Source organism: Heteronotia binoei, chromosome 4, assembly GCF_032191835.1.
Source record: "Heteronotia binoei isolate CCM8104 ecotype False Entrance Well chromosome 4, APGP_CSIRO_Hbin_v1, whole genome shotgun sequence".
Taxonomy (NCBI): Eukaryota; Metazoa; Chordata; class Lepidosauria; order Squamata; family Gekkonidae; genus Heteronotia; species Heteronotia binoei.
Genome location: NC_083226.1, coordinates 49,303,698 through 49,318,381, shown reverse-complemented (window position 1 = coordinate 49,318,381; position 14,684 = coordinate 49,303,698). Strand labels below are relative to the sequence as shown.

General features: G+C 41.2%; 1 protein-coding gene across 5 annotated transcripts in view; it reads left to right on the top strand.

The window, feature by feature from the left end:
- DENND4C (DENN domain containing 4C) overlaps positions 1-14,684 on the top strand; it is a 90,607-nt gene that overhangs the window by 12,613 nt on the left and 63,310 nt on the right. For all 5 annotated transcript variants that reach the window (XM_060237232.1, XM_060237233.1, XM_060237231.1 and 2 more), the window contains exon 2: positions 11,891-12,212. In XM_060237232.1, the coding sequence (XP_060093215.1) occupies positions 11,908-12,212 (305 nt within the window). In that variant the 5' untranslated portion in view covers positions 11,891-11,907. The remainder of the gene's footprint in view (positions 1-11,890; positions 12,213-14,684) is intronic.

Below are 14,684 nucleotides of genomic sequence, written 5' to 3'. Positions count from 1 at the left end.
AATGATTTTGACAGATGAAACCCTCTCTCCTTCCACTAAACTCCTGAATCTATGGGAGAGTTAAGGATGCATTTCAAGTAAGCATAAGAAAGTATGCTTTATTATAACAGTCTTCTAAATACTTGGTATTTTTGTTCTGTTGGATAATTTCTATCTGTTTTAGAGTTTATCTCAGCTGAATAACAATATATAAAGTTTTCAATTTTTATAATGTTAATCTTTTTTTACAAGAGGGATCAAAGTGACTTTTGTGTCTGAAACTGTTTTAAGGCATCTCTACTTCTGATTGTGGAAGGTTTTTCTTACTTCCTGGGGAATTAATTATTCATATTTTAGTATGAATTCTTCAGCGATGTATTTGTTCTGCGTAGTAAGGATATTTTTACTGTTTATCATAGAAACGGTCAAAAGCATATGATGGGGATGACCTGTCCTTACCATCTGGCACTTGATAAGGTTTTCCTTTGACATGTAGACAGAAAATGGTAACAGGATGATTTGCAATTGTGTCTTAACTGCTTTTGTTAAGAGTTAGTTGTTTCCGTTTAAAAAATAGAAGCTTGTATTCTCACTTTTCTCCATGCTCATAGTTTTTACAGCATAGTAGGAGTTGCTTGCTTTTGGTGTTCCAACAACTGTCACACTTTATAATAACCTTGAAATGTTAAATGAAGAAAATTTGTCATGAAGGCTGTCTTTTGCTTAGCACATTCTAATCCCAACTGAAGATGGGATAAGAAGGTCTGGATAAGAAGTCCTGAGAAAGAAAAGGATTTTTTTTTGAGGGGGACAGTTTTCCCCCAAGGTTCTTTTTTCAATGTTTCCAATAGAAAAATTGAAATTTTAGGAAGTACAAGGCGGGGGGCGGGAGACACTCCTATGAAATATTTCCTTTTTAGAGTGAGTTAAATGCTTTCAAAGAAATGGTGAGCATGTTGTAACATAAATACAAGATGCATTTCGGCACCTAGAAGGATCCGTAATCTTATGAGGGCAGCATGCAATGCTTTCATTGCTTTTCAACTGTTGCATATGTTCTGTAGTCCTTTTGACCTGACATGGTTGAAATTGTGGTTGGGCTTCTCACCTCTTCTTCAGACCACTGTGTCTTACCTTGTCTTACTTTGTGGGAGGGAAGAAACAATCAGAAGGACATAGAATAGAAACTGTACTACAGCTTCAGAGAAAAATTCTGAAAGTTCCACTGAGCACTGAACTTTTTCTAACGAGACAGCAAAAATTAACACATGTATGTTAAGAATAGCATAGGATGCATCATTTTGCAGTTTTCTCTAAAGTACTGGGTATATTTGCAATTTTGCTTATAGAAAATTTTGCTTATATAAGGCATTTATAACTTTTAATGTCTATAAATATGTGAGATGTTGCAATTTTATATGATTGGTAAGTAATAAACAATGCATTTTATGCTGTTAAAACAATGAAATTAGTTCAGGTTTGACAGGACAGTAAGTATTCCATATATCTAAATTTCCCCCCTAGAGTTCTTTTTCTTCCTGAAAAAAATTGGAAAAACTGTTTTTTGCCATGGTTTCAAAATTTCTGAAAATTTTACATCTCTAGTCCCAGCACTGGATGCAAAGGAGTTCTGACTTGCAAAAGCTTATGCTGGAATAAATGTGTTAGTATTTGAAGTGCCACTAGACTCCTTTTTTACTCTGCTGCTACATGTTAATGTGGTCACCCATCTGGAATTATTATCCCCAGAACAATAGCCAGTCTGTATTGAGCAGACTTTTGTATGCTGGAGTAAAAGCGAGGCCAAGAACATGGTTATCATATTTATATTCAGAAGCTGAACTTTTTTGTCCTCCTTGTTGTTGGAGCATAGTGGCTAACACAACAAAAACATAGTAACACTGTACTATGTGCATATTACTGAAGTCTTTTGGTGCATCTGTCTGATACATTAAAAATTGCCTGGAATTCTGTGAATGTCACTCAGTTGTCTATTGACGAGAACTGTGAAGTTGGGAACACAGAATAGGAATGGAATTATTTAATTGACTGGAACCCATGACTGGCTTGACGGATTGAAGATGTGCTGTTGCTAGACTGGAAATGGTTTAATTGGAGTGGGGGTTTTAGATTAGTCCTCTTCTCTCCCCCTCCTTTGTTACTGGGGAACTGCACTGTAGATAGCCATTATTAAGATGACATATTGGTTAATATTGATTTTCTGGTTGATTAATTTCCCAGCGGAACTAATCTCTGTGTGTAAAATGCCCTATGTCTGATAAAAAAATGTCAGTTTACTCATGAATGAATAGAATGTATATAGGATATGTGTTTTTCCCTTTCAGTTGAAAAGTGAGTTGATAGCAGTACCTGTAAAAAAGCTTGCTTGCATTCCTTGACTAGTTCTCACTATATCTGGTTATTACAGCAATCGGACTGGTAGAGCATTCTGACATCTTTCCTCATTTTCCCCTTCTTGCACTTTGATTTTGTTGATGGGCAGGCATGAGAAGCAGATTGTTGTAAAATAGGTTGAATGTTTTGGGTTGCTGCAAGGGACAGCTGCTATTTAGGAATGCTGCATCAGTCAAGCCTGGTAGAATTCCATTGGTAATTGATTGTTTTAGGGTCCTCCATAAAGCTGGCCTGTGAAATATCATGGAGGACCAAGGTCTGTTAACTTTGTTATTCTTTCCCTCTCCCTCTACCTACTTTATTGCTTGCAAAGTAGAAGTAGAGAGAAACGAAACTAATTTGAGAAAGAGTAATCAGCACCTTCCCATACATTCCTGTTAGGGAGTGTGGCACATCTGGGGAAAGCAAGGACGGAGTCCTGATAACGCCATGAGAATGTAGACATTTATGATAGTTTATGTGTGAGAGTGCATCCCTCACCCCCACCTTTTGGAATCCTTTTGAAGTATGCCTTAAAAGTATTGTATCAATGTATCTTTAACATCACTCTCAAGAATCTGTTACACTGAAAGTATCGGTCTATCAATAAACGTAGTTTTATATCAAACCTGACTCGTCATTGAAACCGCATGCTTGACAGCATCTTAACACTGGTAGGATGAGCTTTTTGTGTCAATGGAAGATTGCTTACGGTATATTGGATGAAAGTGCCATCTTGAGTGGAATGGAGCCATAGGATCCAACACAGATGGGGCTTGTACATGTTACAATGGTTTTTTCTTTGCTGTATGGCTGTGCCAAGACAAATTCTGAATGTGATGATTCATTGGAAATCAGTCTGACTCATATAAACATTTTACTAAAATGAGAATAATAGTCAAGTAGAAGCAAGACAGGTTTTAACTGCCATGCATAGTTGGAAAAAATCTGTTTGGGAGTTGGGATAGATCAGATTGCATTCTCAGTTATCTTGAAAAATGTATTTCATTTTACATTTGTTAATTTCTGCTATGGTTACAGCTGGCTTTTGAGTACATTTGTCCCTTCCCTCTTCTTGCTTCATTCCATATAATTTTGCTTCCAGATGCCTGAATCATTTTTAGATTGGTTTCATTTCTAAGATGTTAACTCAATAAATAATAGTTCTCATTTATTTTTTTTTAAAAGTTCTGTAAGATGCAAGTAAAAATACTACTATGGTTGATCTGTACAGAAAAATTTCAGATCAAGAGAGATGTTAACTTATGGAAGTAACATTTAAAAAGTGGTTCTTTTGTTTATGTTAAAACCTATAGTTCTGCTCATAATACCTAGTCTGCACAGGATATAGATCAAGGTGAGCCCCTCTAAATTCTTTGACATAGTTTGGAAAAATGGTCTAGGCGATCTTGCTGAAGGGAAATTTACATGATGTCTTTTTGTTAGTAGGTTGAACTCATAACACTCTTCTTTTTATGCAAGCTCTCCTTTTTGGATCCAGCCCATTGCCTTAAGATTTAGTTGAGATTTCTTGGGGTGAAGGTGCAAAGCAAAAGAAACGGACAAAACCCGTTTCGTTATCTTGACTTCAGGGGTGTTCGCAGATTGTCCTCCTGCGGCACCTTTGAATCAGGCGGTTGGAGGGGCGTCACACACGTGGCGCCTCAATAGGAAGACCCTGGAGGGGTTTTCTTCGGCATGGGACTTTTGCTAGAAGCTAGGGGTGCAGCGGCGGCTGCTCCTGTGCTTCTTGCATGTCCCAAGGCTCTGCTGCCTAGATAGCTGGCGCAGCAGAAAAAGATGAACGCCCGACTGCTTTCTTTCGTTCCTTTCAGTAAGCTTTTGATATATCGCCTTTCTACTTGTAGTGTGGCAATTCTACTTGGCAAGTAAGTGAGCTTTCAATACCACTGGCTAATTTTAACCATAACAACGAGCAGCTAGCTCAGAGGAAGGGATAGAGGCTGATTATACGCCTATCTCTCCTGCGAATGAGGCCTCGAAAAGTCAAAGAGCAATCTTAAGTATCTGTAATTACTTGAATTCCCCACTCCTTCACATGCAACTGCTGGAGTGACCTTGGGTCAGTCATAACTCTGTCAAGAGTTGTTCAGGAACGAGCAGCCTCTGTGAGAACTCTCAGCCCCACCTACCTCACAGAGTGTCTGTTGTAGTGAGGGGAAGAGAAAGGAGATTGTAAACTGCTCTGAGACTCTTTCAGGTAGTGAAGGACAGGGTATAAATCCAATCTCCTCTTCCTTCTCCTGAAGTTGTGGGAGCTGCTGGGCACAAAATGATGTCACAACCAAAAGAAAACCCAACACTAACTAAAAGGAAACTAACATGTGCACATTCTATTCAAATGTATGCAAGCAATGCGCAAATCGCATCCAGCCCTGCCCAGCTCACCCAGAATATCATGTTCACCTGGGCAGATGATTAACCAGAAAACTGCACCAGTTCCAGCCCTGCTCCCTCTCACCTCACATTGGCTGAGCTTGCCCACACCTCCCTTCTGATCAGCCTCTTTACCCTTTGCTAACCTTTTGTCCCTTGCCCCTCCCCTTTTTGGAATGTCGAGTATAATTTTTAGCCATGGCCACTGGTTAAGGGTGAGGGACCTCCCCGCCCCCTGGTGAAGGCAGACCTGTTTCGGGCTGTGGAAGAGAAGAGAGGCCACATCCAGAAGGGAGAAAATAGCTGCCCACCGGGGGAGGGCTGGTGGCCCAGAGGAGCACCCCCCAGGCTGCTTTTGTCCATTGGGAGAAGCCGGAGGGATGGCACCTTGTGAAGCTGCCACCTTGGGGACCTGAGAGGGCACTTCAGAGCTCTGCCGAAAAGCTTGGTGGTCTGTGGGGGCCACATGGGAGGTGGCAGCTTATATGGGGAGGAGTTCCACAGGCCAAGGCAAGGGAATGGGACTGTGGGGGGCTGCACTTGGAAGAAGGCACAAGGCAAGCAGCCTGGCTGAATTCTCTGGTATTCCTGAACTCTCTTGACGTGTGTCTGGGGGAAGGATGTGAGTGCAAAAGCAGTGATCTGTTGGACAGCCTGCCAGGGAAGCATGTCCTGGGAAACCACTGATGTCTCAAGACTTGACCTTTTGACTTGTGACTTCCCAGCTTCTCTGACTGGCTTGGAAAGGCGAGGGAGGGAGCTCCAGGGTTCCCACCCACTGGCAGAAGTCAGGGGTGGTAAGTGGTGGGGCTAGGGCACTGCCCCCTGTGTTTAAGTGGTAGGTTGGGGCCCTGTGGGCCCTACTGAGGCTACAGACCTGATGAAAACTGAGATGGCTGTCCTCAGTTGCTATTTTATCTCTGCTGACTTGTACATTATTGGGCTAAAATATTATTACTACTTTTGTTTCAGATGAAAATACTAATGACATCCTGAATGTGCTTTCTGGTTTGAGGTTTAATTTCAAGACTTCTGGTGTGAAAAATCTGTGTTTCATAAAGTGCTGGAGTATCGGTCTAAAGAGTTTAGATGTGCTGAGTAATTACGTGAAGGACTACAGAATTCCTGAGTGGAGAAAAGGCTCTTGTAAAAAGAGATATGTCTTGAAGTTGGTAAGCTTCAAAATAGTCCATCTCTGTGATTTGTTTAACATAGTCCTCTAGCAGTTAGGAGAAAGTATGTGCATATAGTGTTGCTGTGTAGAAATGAAGTGAAATGAGCACTTGAAAATACTTTCAGCTTTTGGGCTTTGTATGAATGCAGGCGCTAACTTTGCTTATATGGGCTTCACAGTGAAAGCATTATTTTCCAAGTATGTTCCTAATGTGATCGTGGAAATTACCATAAAGTCACAGCTGACTTATGGTGACCCTGTAGGCTTTTCAAGGCAAGAAATATCCAGAGGTGGCTTGCCATTGCTGCCTCCACATCATGACCCTGGTATTCCTTGGAGGTCTCCCATCCAAATAAGAGCCAGGGCTGACAGTGCTTAGCTTCTGAGATCAATCCAGGTTAGTGTTCCTAGTAGAGATTTGAAGAAAATTCTTTGGGCCACTGCCCGCCAGTTCATATCCAAACAAAATATTGCAATTTTCTTCTTCTTCCTGAAGAGCCTTGTGTGTGTGCATGCTGGTAAAAATGTATTATGGAAACTGTGTGAAGTCAACCTAAAATGTATTTTAAAAACAAAGAGGTCAACTGTATCTTTCAGAGTTTGTATGTTTTTATTGCAACAGAAATTGAATGAAACTGTGGAGAAACATCTTTAGTATTGTGCTGACATATAAGATTCATGTGCCAAGACTTTCAGCTGAAACCTGTCTTGTGACTTGGTGGCTTGTATGTACGAAGAGATGGAAATCTGTGAAATTAAAAAAAAAACACCGCCTTGATGAGATTAACTCTCATCTTAATTAAAACATTGTCTTCCTGATAGGTTTATTGGCTATATCATAGTATTTGATTCAGCAATTTTGATTTCCCAATTCTTAGGGTATATTATTATACTAGGAATAAGGCCAGTTGTGAAGAAAAATACAACGGGCCCTAGAAAGATCTCTCTCCCCATCTTGGAGAAAATAACTGCTTTGGAGGGTGGACCCTATGACATTATATTCAGCTGAGGGTGCTCTCCCTTTACTGCCTAGCAGCCTCTGGCTAGCAGCTTCCCCAGCAGCCCAATCCTCATCTGTCCAGGGGTGAGGCTGAGGGGAGGTGGGAGAGAATTACAAGAAAGAGACAGCCACCATGGCTTCTGAGGAAACATGTCCTGCGGCTGCAGTAGAGTGGCAGCCATTTCTGAGGCCAGTTGATGGAAAAGACAGAGAAGCATCTGAGATGTATCTGTCTCTTACCTGCTTTGGTGGTTTGTTCAGTGTTCCCAGGCCTGCAGGAGGTAGGTGACAGGAGTCAGCCAGTGGGAACCCAGAGGTGGTGACTGATGCATGATAGGTCAATGGTTTGTTGAATGCACCCATTTGCCAATGGAAGTGCTCCATTTTGCCACCACCATTAGGGAATTATTATATATGATGATGATTATATTTCCACTGTACTGGATTTCACATTGTGGAATTAGATATATTGCCCCCCAAGTCAGAATGAAGAGTCGGACACAATGCATTGGTATAAATAATGGGCCACTTTATTAATCATCATAATAAAACGGCAAGGGCACCCAAACTGCGGCCTGGTCAGGACTAGGGGTCTCAACAGACCACTCCCCTGCCGTTTGTGTGCAAGAGACCCAGCCCCCAGCTGGAGCTGTGTGACGCAGCTCTCGCCAGGCCAGCCCAGCTGGGAGGCACGCCCCAGAGGGCCCAACCACCAGACGCACGTCTCAATGGAAGGTACCCTCTAGTTGAGCCTCCGGGACAGTCTGCATTCTCCCTACCCCAGGCCATCAAACCCCAAGGATGATCATGCCAGACCCCAAATTCCCCATGGTCCTCCCGTAGCCGCATAGTACCCTAATCCAGAAAAACCTGTCAAACTAAAGTGACCAACCTATTTAACAGCACCTCCCGATAGCCAAATCCACTGTTTTGCTATGTAGGGTAGGCAAAAAACACACCCCAGCAACTGCCAATCAGCTGGGAAGCAAAAAATTCCTACCCGGCCCCCCAAACATGAGATGACCAGCAATTGCTTACATAACAAACAGGGCGGGTGGGAGGGCCGATTGTCGTTGAGACTGAAGCAGGGAACGGAGGTCTGGCCATTACAATGGCCTGGCCCCGCCCCCTCAAATACATGCCCAAACGGGCTGTAGATCCTCCTTTCCCTTCCAGGGAGGCAAACCTTGCTACTGCAGCCTAGCAGCGTTGCTGCAGGCTGCAAGCATCGAATTCTGTTTTGCAGCTGAAGTATTGTGACTTCCTGCAGCTATATGTGGTGTTTTGGATGCTGTTGTTCTTCACCCTCCCAAGGTACACATGAGCATGCAGTGAGATCCAGAGTAAGCATTGTACTTGCAGCCTCCCTCCCATCACTCCCTTGCTCTGGCTCACTGCTGCTTCTTCCCTGCTTCCCCTCACTACATGAAGAAGTTCTCAAACTGGGATAGGCTACATTTAGTTGAATATGGTGTCTCGTACTTTAACCCTGGATCATGAAACCACCGCAATGTACTGAAGATTATGAGAGGATGCTTGCTAATTAATGTACTGTTTTTACTCGTTATACATCACACACAACTGGCTTAGACTGAGATGAGGTAATCCAGTAAATTGAAATAACAATAATCATAATGGGATGCATGGTATCTGTTTTATCCCTGTTGGTAATGAATCTCTCGCCCTTCCTGTAATGAAAATGGTGATATAGAAGGCATGTACATCGACTTGTGAGCAAACAAGCATAACTTTTCTGCACCATTGTTTTGGCAAAGGAGCACTCCCTGGAACAAAAACCTGTGATGTGCAAAAATGAGCATTTCTTGCTTAGGGATCAGAGCCATTGGCAGGGTCCAGAAGAAGCTATTTGTTGCCTTAGGTGAAGATTAATGATACAACTTTGTCTCATATCAGTATCGCTTACAGCATCTACCTCAAGCCAGCAACTGATATTTATCACCAGAGATTTCTAGAACATAGGAGTTCATGATGGTATGACAGTGTTTGATTTTCATCCAGCTGTGGTTTAGAAGAGACAGTATTTCCTTTACCAATAGAAATAGTTATCTTTTTTGGTTGGGATTTTATATAAGTGGTGTTTGTTAATATGGGTAGTCAGTATTTAATACAAATATTATATATTATGTTGCATATTTCATGTTTCATTGTTTTGTGAGAGACTGCAGACCCCATGGAAACAGGGCTCACCAGGTTTTTGTCTCTGCTATGAGGAGTTAATATCTGTGTTTTAACTTAGGACAGGTGTTATCTAATTTCCTTTTATAAAAGTTGGAGTATATGTTCTTTTAATCAAACATGATAAACAAGCGGCTATGACTGTGTGTTGTAATAGTCTGGAAAGAGAGTTTTAAAAATTATCCTTCAGTTGATTTGAAAAAAACAGTGGTTCTTGGTTACCATTTATTATGGAAGCTGGTTTTGGCAGATCAGCAAGTGATTATTATATTATAATATATTATAAATGTGTTAACAGCTTGAATAGCCCTGACTACCCCAATCTCACCAGAGCGTGAAAGCTAAGCTGGGTTGGCCAAGGTTAAAATTTGGCTGGGAGACCACTAAGGAAGACTGGGATTGCGATGCAAAAGAAGGCAATGGGCAACCATGCTGGTCTCTTGCCTTGAAAACCCTATGATCCCGGGTTTGCCATCATTCCGTTGTGACTTGACAGCATCCAATTATTACTATTTATAAACAAATTTGTAATTATTGAACATCATATTGTGAAAAAATAACCAAAAAGAAGCAGAACCAGGCACGTCTTCAGAATGTGAATTTCTTACTGTAATTATCCCTGCTCAGAAGGCTTTGGGCTGAACTAGCAGGGAGTTCTTTAAGATTGAATGATGGCAAAACAGCAACTTACATTTTAAACTACAGGCAAGACAAATACTAATTGTTGTGAATACTGGAATTTGTTTTTTTAAAGTAAGTTTAAGGACACTTCTGCACAACTGGAATTTAACCTGGGTCTTATGAGAAGTTGTTGTCTTGAACTGGCAGATGTTCTCCCATTACACACAGTTTTTTCTCCATGGCATTATCAGGGCTGCAATATAAAACACAATCAGCACTGTACCAGAAGGGTGCCAAAGAGTGTGATATCAGCCCTGCACACTTGGTGGTTTTGTTCAGAGCAGCTGTGTGGAGAACATAGCATGTGTGAATAGTATATCAAGAATTCAGAAGTGTTGCTGCCAAGGGACCTATTATCCTGCTATATTACAGTGAGTCTCAACGTTTCTTTCTCTACACCAGGAAATAAATGTTCTTCTAGTGAGGCATCCCAAGCACAGGCAGAAAGACATGAATTGATACTGTTCTCTTTCTGGCTAGGTGATAGAAGTGAACAAAATTGTTAGGATTTTTGCAATGAAAAATGTAACATTTTAGCCATAAATAGAGAGAAGGGAGAAATATTTTAACTGTCAATAGCAAGATGGAGGCATGGAGTTTATGTCATTCATTCAGTCAGAATTTTATGCCTTCTAAAACTTCAGTAGTCTCATGTTCTTCTTTGCTGTTTTTTTAATGGTACAGACTGCTGCCAAACCAACTGTGGGATTTGCCTATTCACCAGGTATTCTCCAATTCTAGTATTACATGAAGAAAAACAAACTCTCTGCAGAGCAAGCCTTTCCCGAGTTGCTTGCATAAAAACTTCCTCCTAATAATTCTGTGCTGCTCTAATTTAAAGGGTGATAAGCCAAAGAGTTCCACAGAACAAGATTAAAGACACAAACCAAAACTGTGGAAAAATAACGAAACTATTAAAGAATATTTTAACTATTGAAAAGTAGTTTAAAGGGTATCATACGGTATCTCTGAGGTGCAGATATTGTCATGAAGGGAAAGAGCAGAAGAGGAAATGGTGGATCCTAGATGTAGCTTTCTGAGATCTTTGGATAAAGTTCAGAGAAAGATGGAAATAGTGGCTTCTGAGTTATCTAGGATAGATATCTAATGGATATACTTAATCATTATAGCATTCTTTCTATTTAAGGCATAGTAGGTATTTGATATGCGAGATCACTGTACTCCAAAGCTTGGATTGGGACTGGTATAGTGGTTTGCTTCTCTCCCCCTCCCTTACGTCATCACACAACAGTGTTGGGGCAGCATTCTGGTATTTGGGGGGGAAACTCTATGGTAAATTTGGCTTCTACCAAGGAGTTTTTGCCCAAATACCAGAGTGTTACCAATGTGGTGACATCACTTCTGGGTCACATTGGAAGTCACATAGATATGCTGGGCCTTGCTCTTTTGCAGCCAGCTGATCGGCAGTGGAGCCTGGCAGAACGGGGTCCCTTGTCTCTACTGGGGGGTCTGGCAGCCTTAGCTGGCTATCACCATATAGTGAGTGGTCTGTGGTGATGGATTCAATGCTGTTCACATTTCATTTCCAGATGAGGAAAAAAGTATTATGCATTATTCACCTGAAATGATTGCTCTGAAATAAATAAAAAAAATTCAGCAGTCTGCCATTGGAAAATCGAGCTTTGTAGCTGGCATGAGTTATACAACTTGGCCAGTGTTAAAAATATTTTTAGATTGCAGTTTAACATTGCTTTCAGAAAAATAAATTGCATTCCTTTTTATAGAGACTAGAATGTAAGGAGATAGGAAAGTTCCAGGAGTTCTATCAAACGTCTGTCTGTATCTTCTCTGCATTCCTTTGGGATGAAGAAGACATAAAGCCAAATTTCATTAGTTTATATGTGTACATTTGTCATCTTTTGAGCACTGCAAGACAAATCTGTTACCATGTTTGCTTAGTACACAGTGGTAGATTTAATCAGCATTCTGGAAAGGTTGATTCATGTAAAGGAATCTCTCCTGTCTTTATGTCTGCTTATGGAGGTGACCTACTGACTCTGTTGGAAACTATGTGTGTTAATCTGATATTTGTTTTTATTCTTTCCTAGGAATACCAGCCCCAGCTATGATAGAGGATAAAGGCCCAAGAGTGGCCGACTACTTTGTAGTGGCAGGACTCACTGATACATCAACACTTCTGGATCAGGAAGTAAATCGCTTGGAAACAAAGTCGATTGGCCCAAAGGCTCCAATCACAGATCTTGCTATCATTATTAAATCAGCAGGTGAAACAGTTCCTGAAGGTTACACTTGTGTTGAATCAACACCCACAGCACTTCAAGCCAACTTGAACTATGGGAGTCTTAAAAGCCCAGAGCTTTTTCTTTGCTACAAGAGGGGAAGGGAGAAACCACCTCTTACTGATATTGGGTGAGTTGGTTTTTAATTTATTTTATAGGCAGTAAGGTCATGGTGAGGTAGAAAAGAATCTGTTTGAAAATGCATCACAGGGAAGAGTTAAGGTGGTGTTTAAAATGTTCTAATCTGTAATAGTGGGAGTTTTAGTAATCTGTTCTAATCCAAATTGTGAGTGTCTGAAGGAAATGCCGGTGGTGATTTTAAATGTAATCCCTTCCATTGCCAAACTGGACCACTTTTTGAGTGTTCAGGGCCCATCGTGGATGGAAGTAAATGAAAAAGTCAGAACAAACTGAAGAGAGCAGGGATGCAAGTTAGTTGTGGTTTACATGAAAAGAAACTTGTCTTGGGATCTCAGATATTCAGTCAATATAGGTGTCAATTGATGGTGGAAAATACCTTACTGTGGTTATTTTGTGCTCTTGCTATTACAAATTAGCCCTGCATTGATGTTTCTGATGCATGAAGTTCTATGAAATATTCTGATTAGCAGTACACTCCACTGGTTTTAGTTTTGATCTTGGAGTAGTCTGCTGTTATCGGGCAGATACGTGCTGAGGGGATGCGGTGTAGCTTTATGCCTCTTTATTTTATCTGATCTCACCTCCAACCCGCAGCTGTCAGTTCCTGTATTCTACTCAGATGCTATGGGTCTGTGTGGCTGTGTTGGCTCAAAGAATGTTATGAATACCAGCTTGCACAGCCCTTTCTAATGTGGTAAAAGGACTTTCAAGGCAGCTAGGCAGGGTTCTGTTCCATTCATTCCTATTAATAGCTGTGGATATTGTAGTTTTCGCAGTGGAGGACGGTAAGCAGTGGGGTGTTGCAGGGCTCAGTACTGGGTCCCATGCTCTTTAACTTGTTCATAAACGATTTGGAGTTGGGAGTGAGCAGTGAAGTGGCCGAGTTTGCAGATGACACTAAATTGTTCAGGGTGGTGAGAACCAGAGAGGATTGTGAGGCACTCCAAAGGGATCTGTTGAGGCTGGGTGAGTAGGCGTCAATGTGTCAGATGAGGTTTAATGTGGCCAAGTGCAAAGTAATGCACATTGGGGCCAAGAATCCCAGCTACAAATACAGGTTGATGGTTTGTGAACTGGCAGAGACTGACCAAGAGAGAGATCTTGGGGTCGTGATAGATAACTCACTGAAAATGTCAAGACAGTGTGCAATTGCAATAAAAAAGGCCAACGCCATGCTGGGAATTATTAGGAAGGGAATTGAGAACAAATCAGCCCATATCATAATGCCCCTGTATAAATCGATGGTGCAGGCTCATTTGGAATACTGTGTGTAATTCTGGTCACCGCATCTCAAAAAGGATATTGTAGCATTGGAAAAAGTCCAGAAAAGGGCAACTAGAATGATTAAAGGGTTGGAACACTTTCCCTATGAAGAAAGGTTAAAACGCTTGGGGCTCTTTAGCTTGGAGAAACGTCGACTGCAGGGTGACATGATAGAGGTTTACAAGATTATGCATGGGATGGAGAAAGCAGAGAAAGAAGTTCTTTTCTCCCTTTCTTACAATACAAGAACTTGTGGGCATTCGATGAAATTGCTGAGCAATCAGGTAAAAACAGATAAAAGGAAGTACTTCTTCACCCAAAGGAATTCACTGCCACAGGAGGTGGTGGCAGCTATAAGCATAGCCACCTTCAAGAGGGGGTTAGATAAAAATATGGAGCAGAGGTCCATCTGTGGCTATTAGCCACAGTGTGTGTGTGTGTATATATAATTTTTTTGGGCCACTGTGTGACACAGAGTGTTGGACTGGATGGGCCATTGGCCTGATCCAACATGGCTTCTCTTATGTTCTTATAGAACTAATTTGATAGACTTGATGTTGGCAGATCATACTAGCATGTTTGTATTGGACATAAGTGTAATGCTACCTGCTGCAATAGTGGATGTACACGTGATTATATTTAGAACTGGATTATTAGAACAGTAGTACTATAGCAAGTTCTAGCACACATCTGGAAATGGGATGGCTGTGTGTTCTTGCAGGTCTGATCTTGATTACTTTGTGTGGTCTAGAGGGTACATCATCCCCAGGCTGTGATGTTCTAACAAAGTTACACTGTCTTTCTGCTAATTAATTTCATTATCGCATTTACTGTACACAACTGCAAAGCTGTTTTTAAAAGAATAATTTTGTCTCAGGATCATTTTTGTTTAAATGTGTTAATAAAAAATGCTTGCAGCTACATTACTGAGCTCCATCTGCCTGCCTACAATTCCATTAAGCAGGTGGGATTTTTTTTTTAAGTTTATGATTAGAAATATAGGATGATTAACTTTAAGTAGAAGTCCAATGTAACAGAGCCCTCAGCAAGAAACAAATGTGGCAAAACTGACTTGCTTCTCCCAACTTTTTGCCAAAACCTCCCCCATTTTTAAAATACTTCAGTATGTGTAGTGTTGTGTTCTTGCTATGCTATATAGGAATGTAAAAGGACAAACCACAGCAGGTGTAAGCATTGT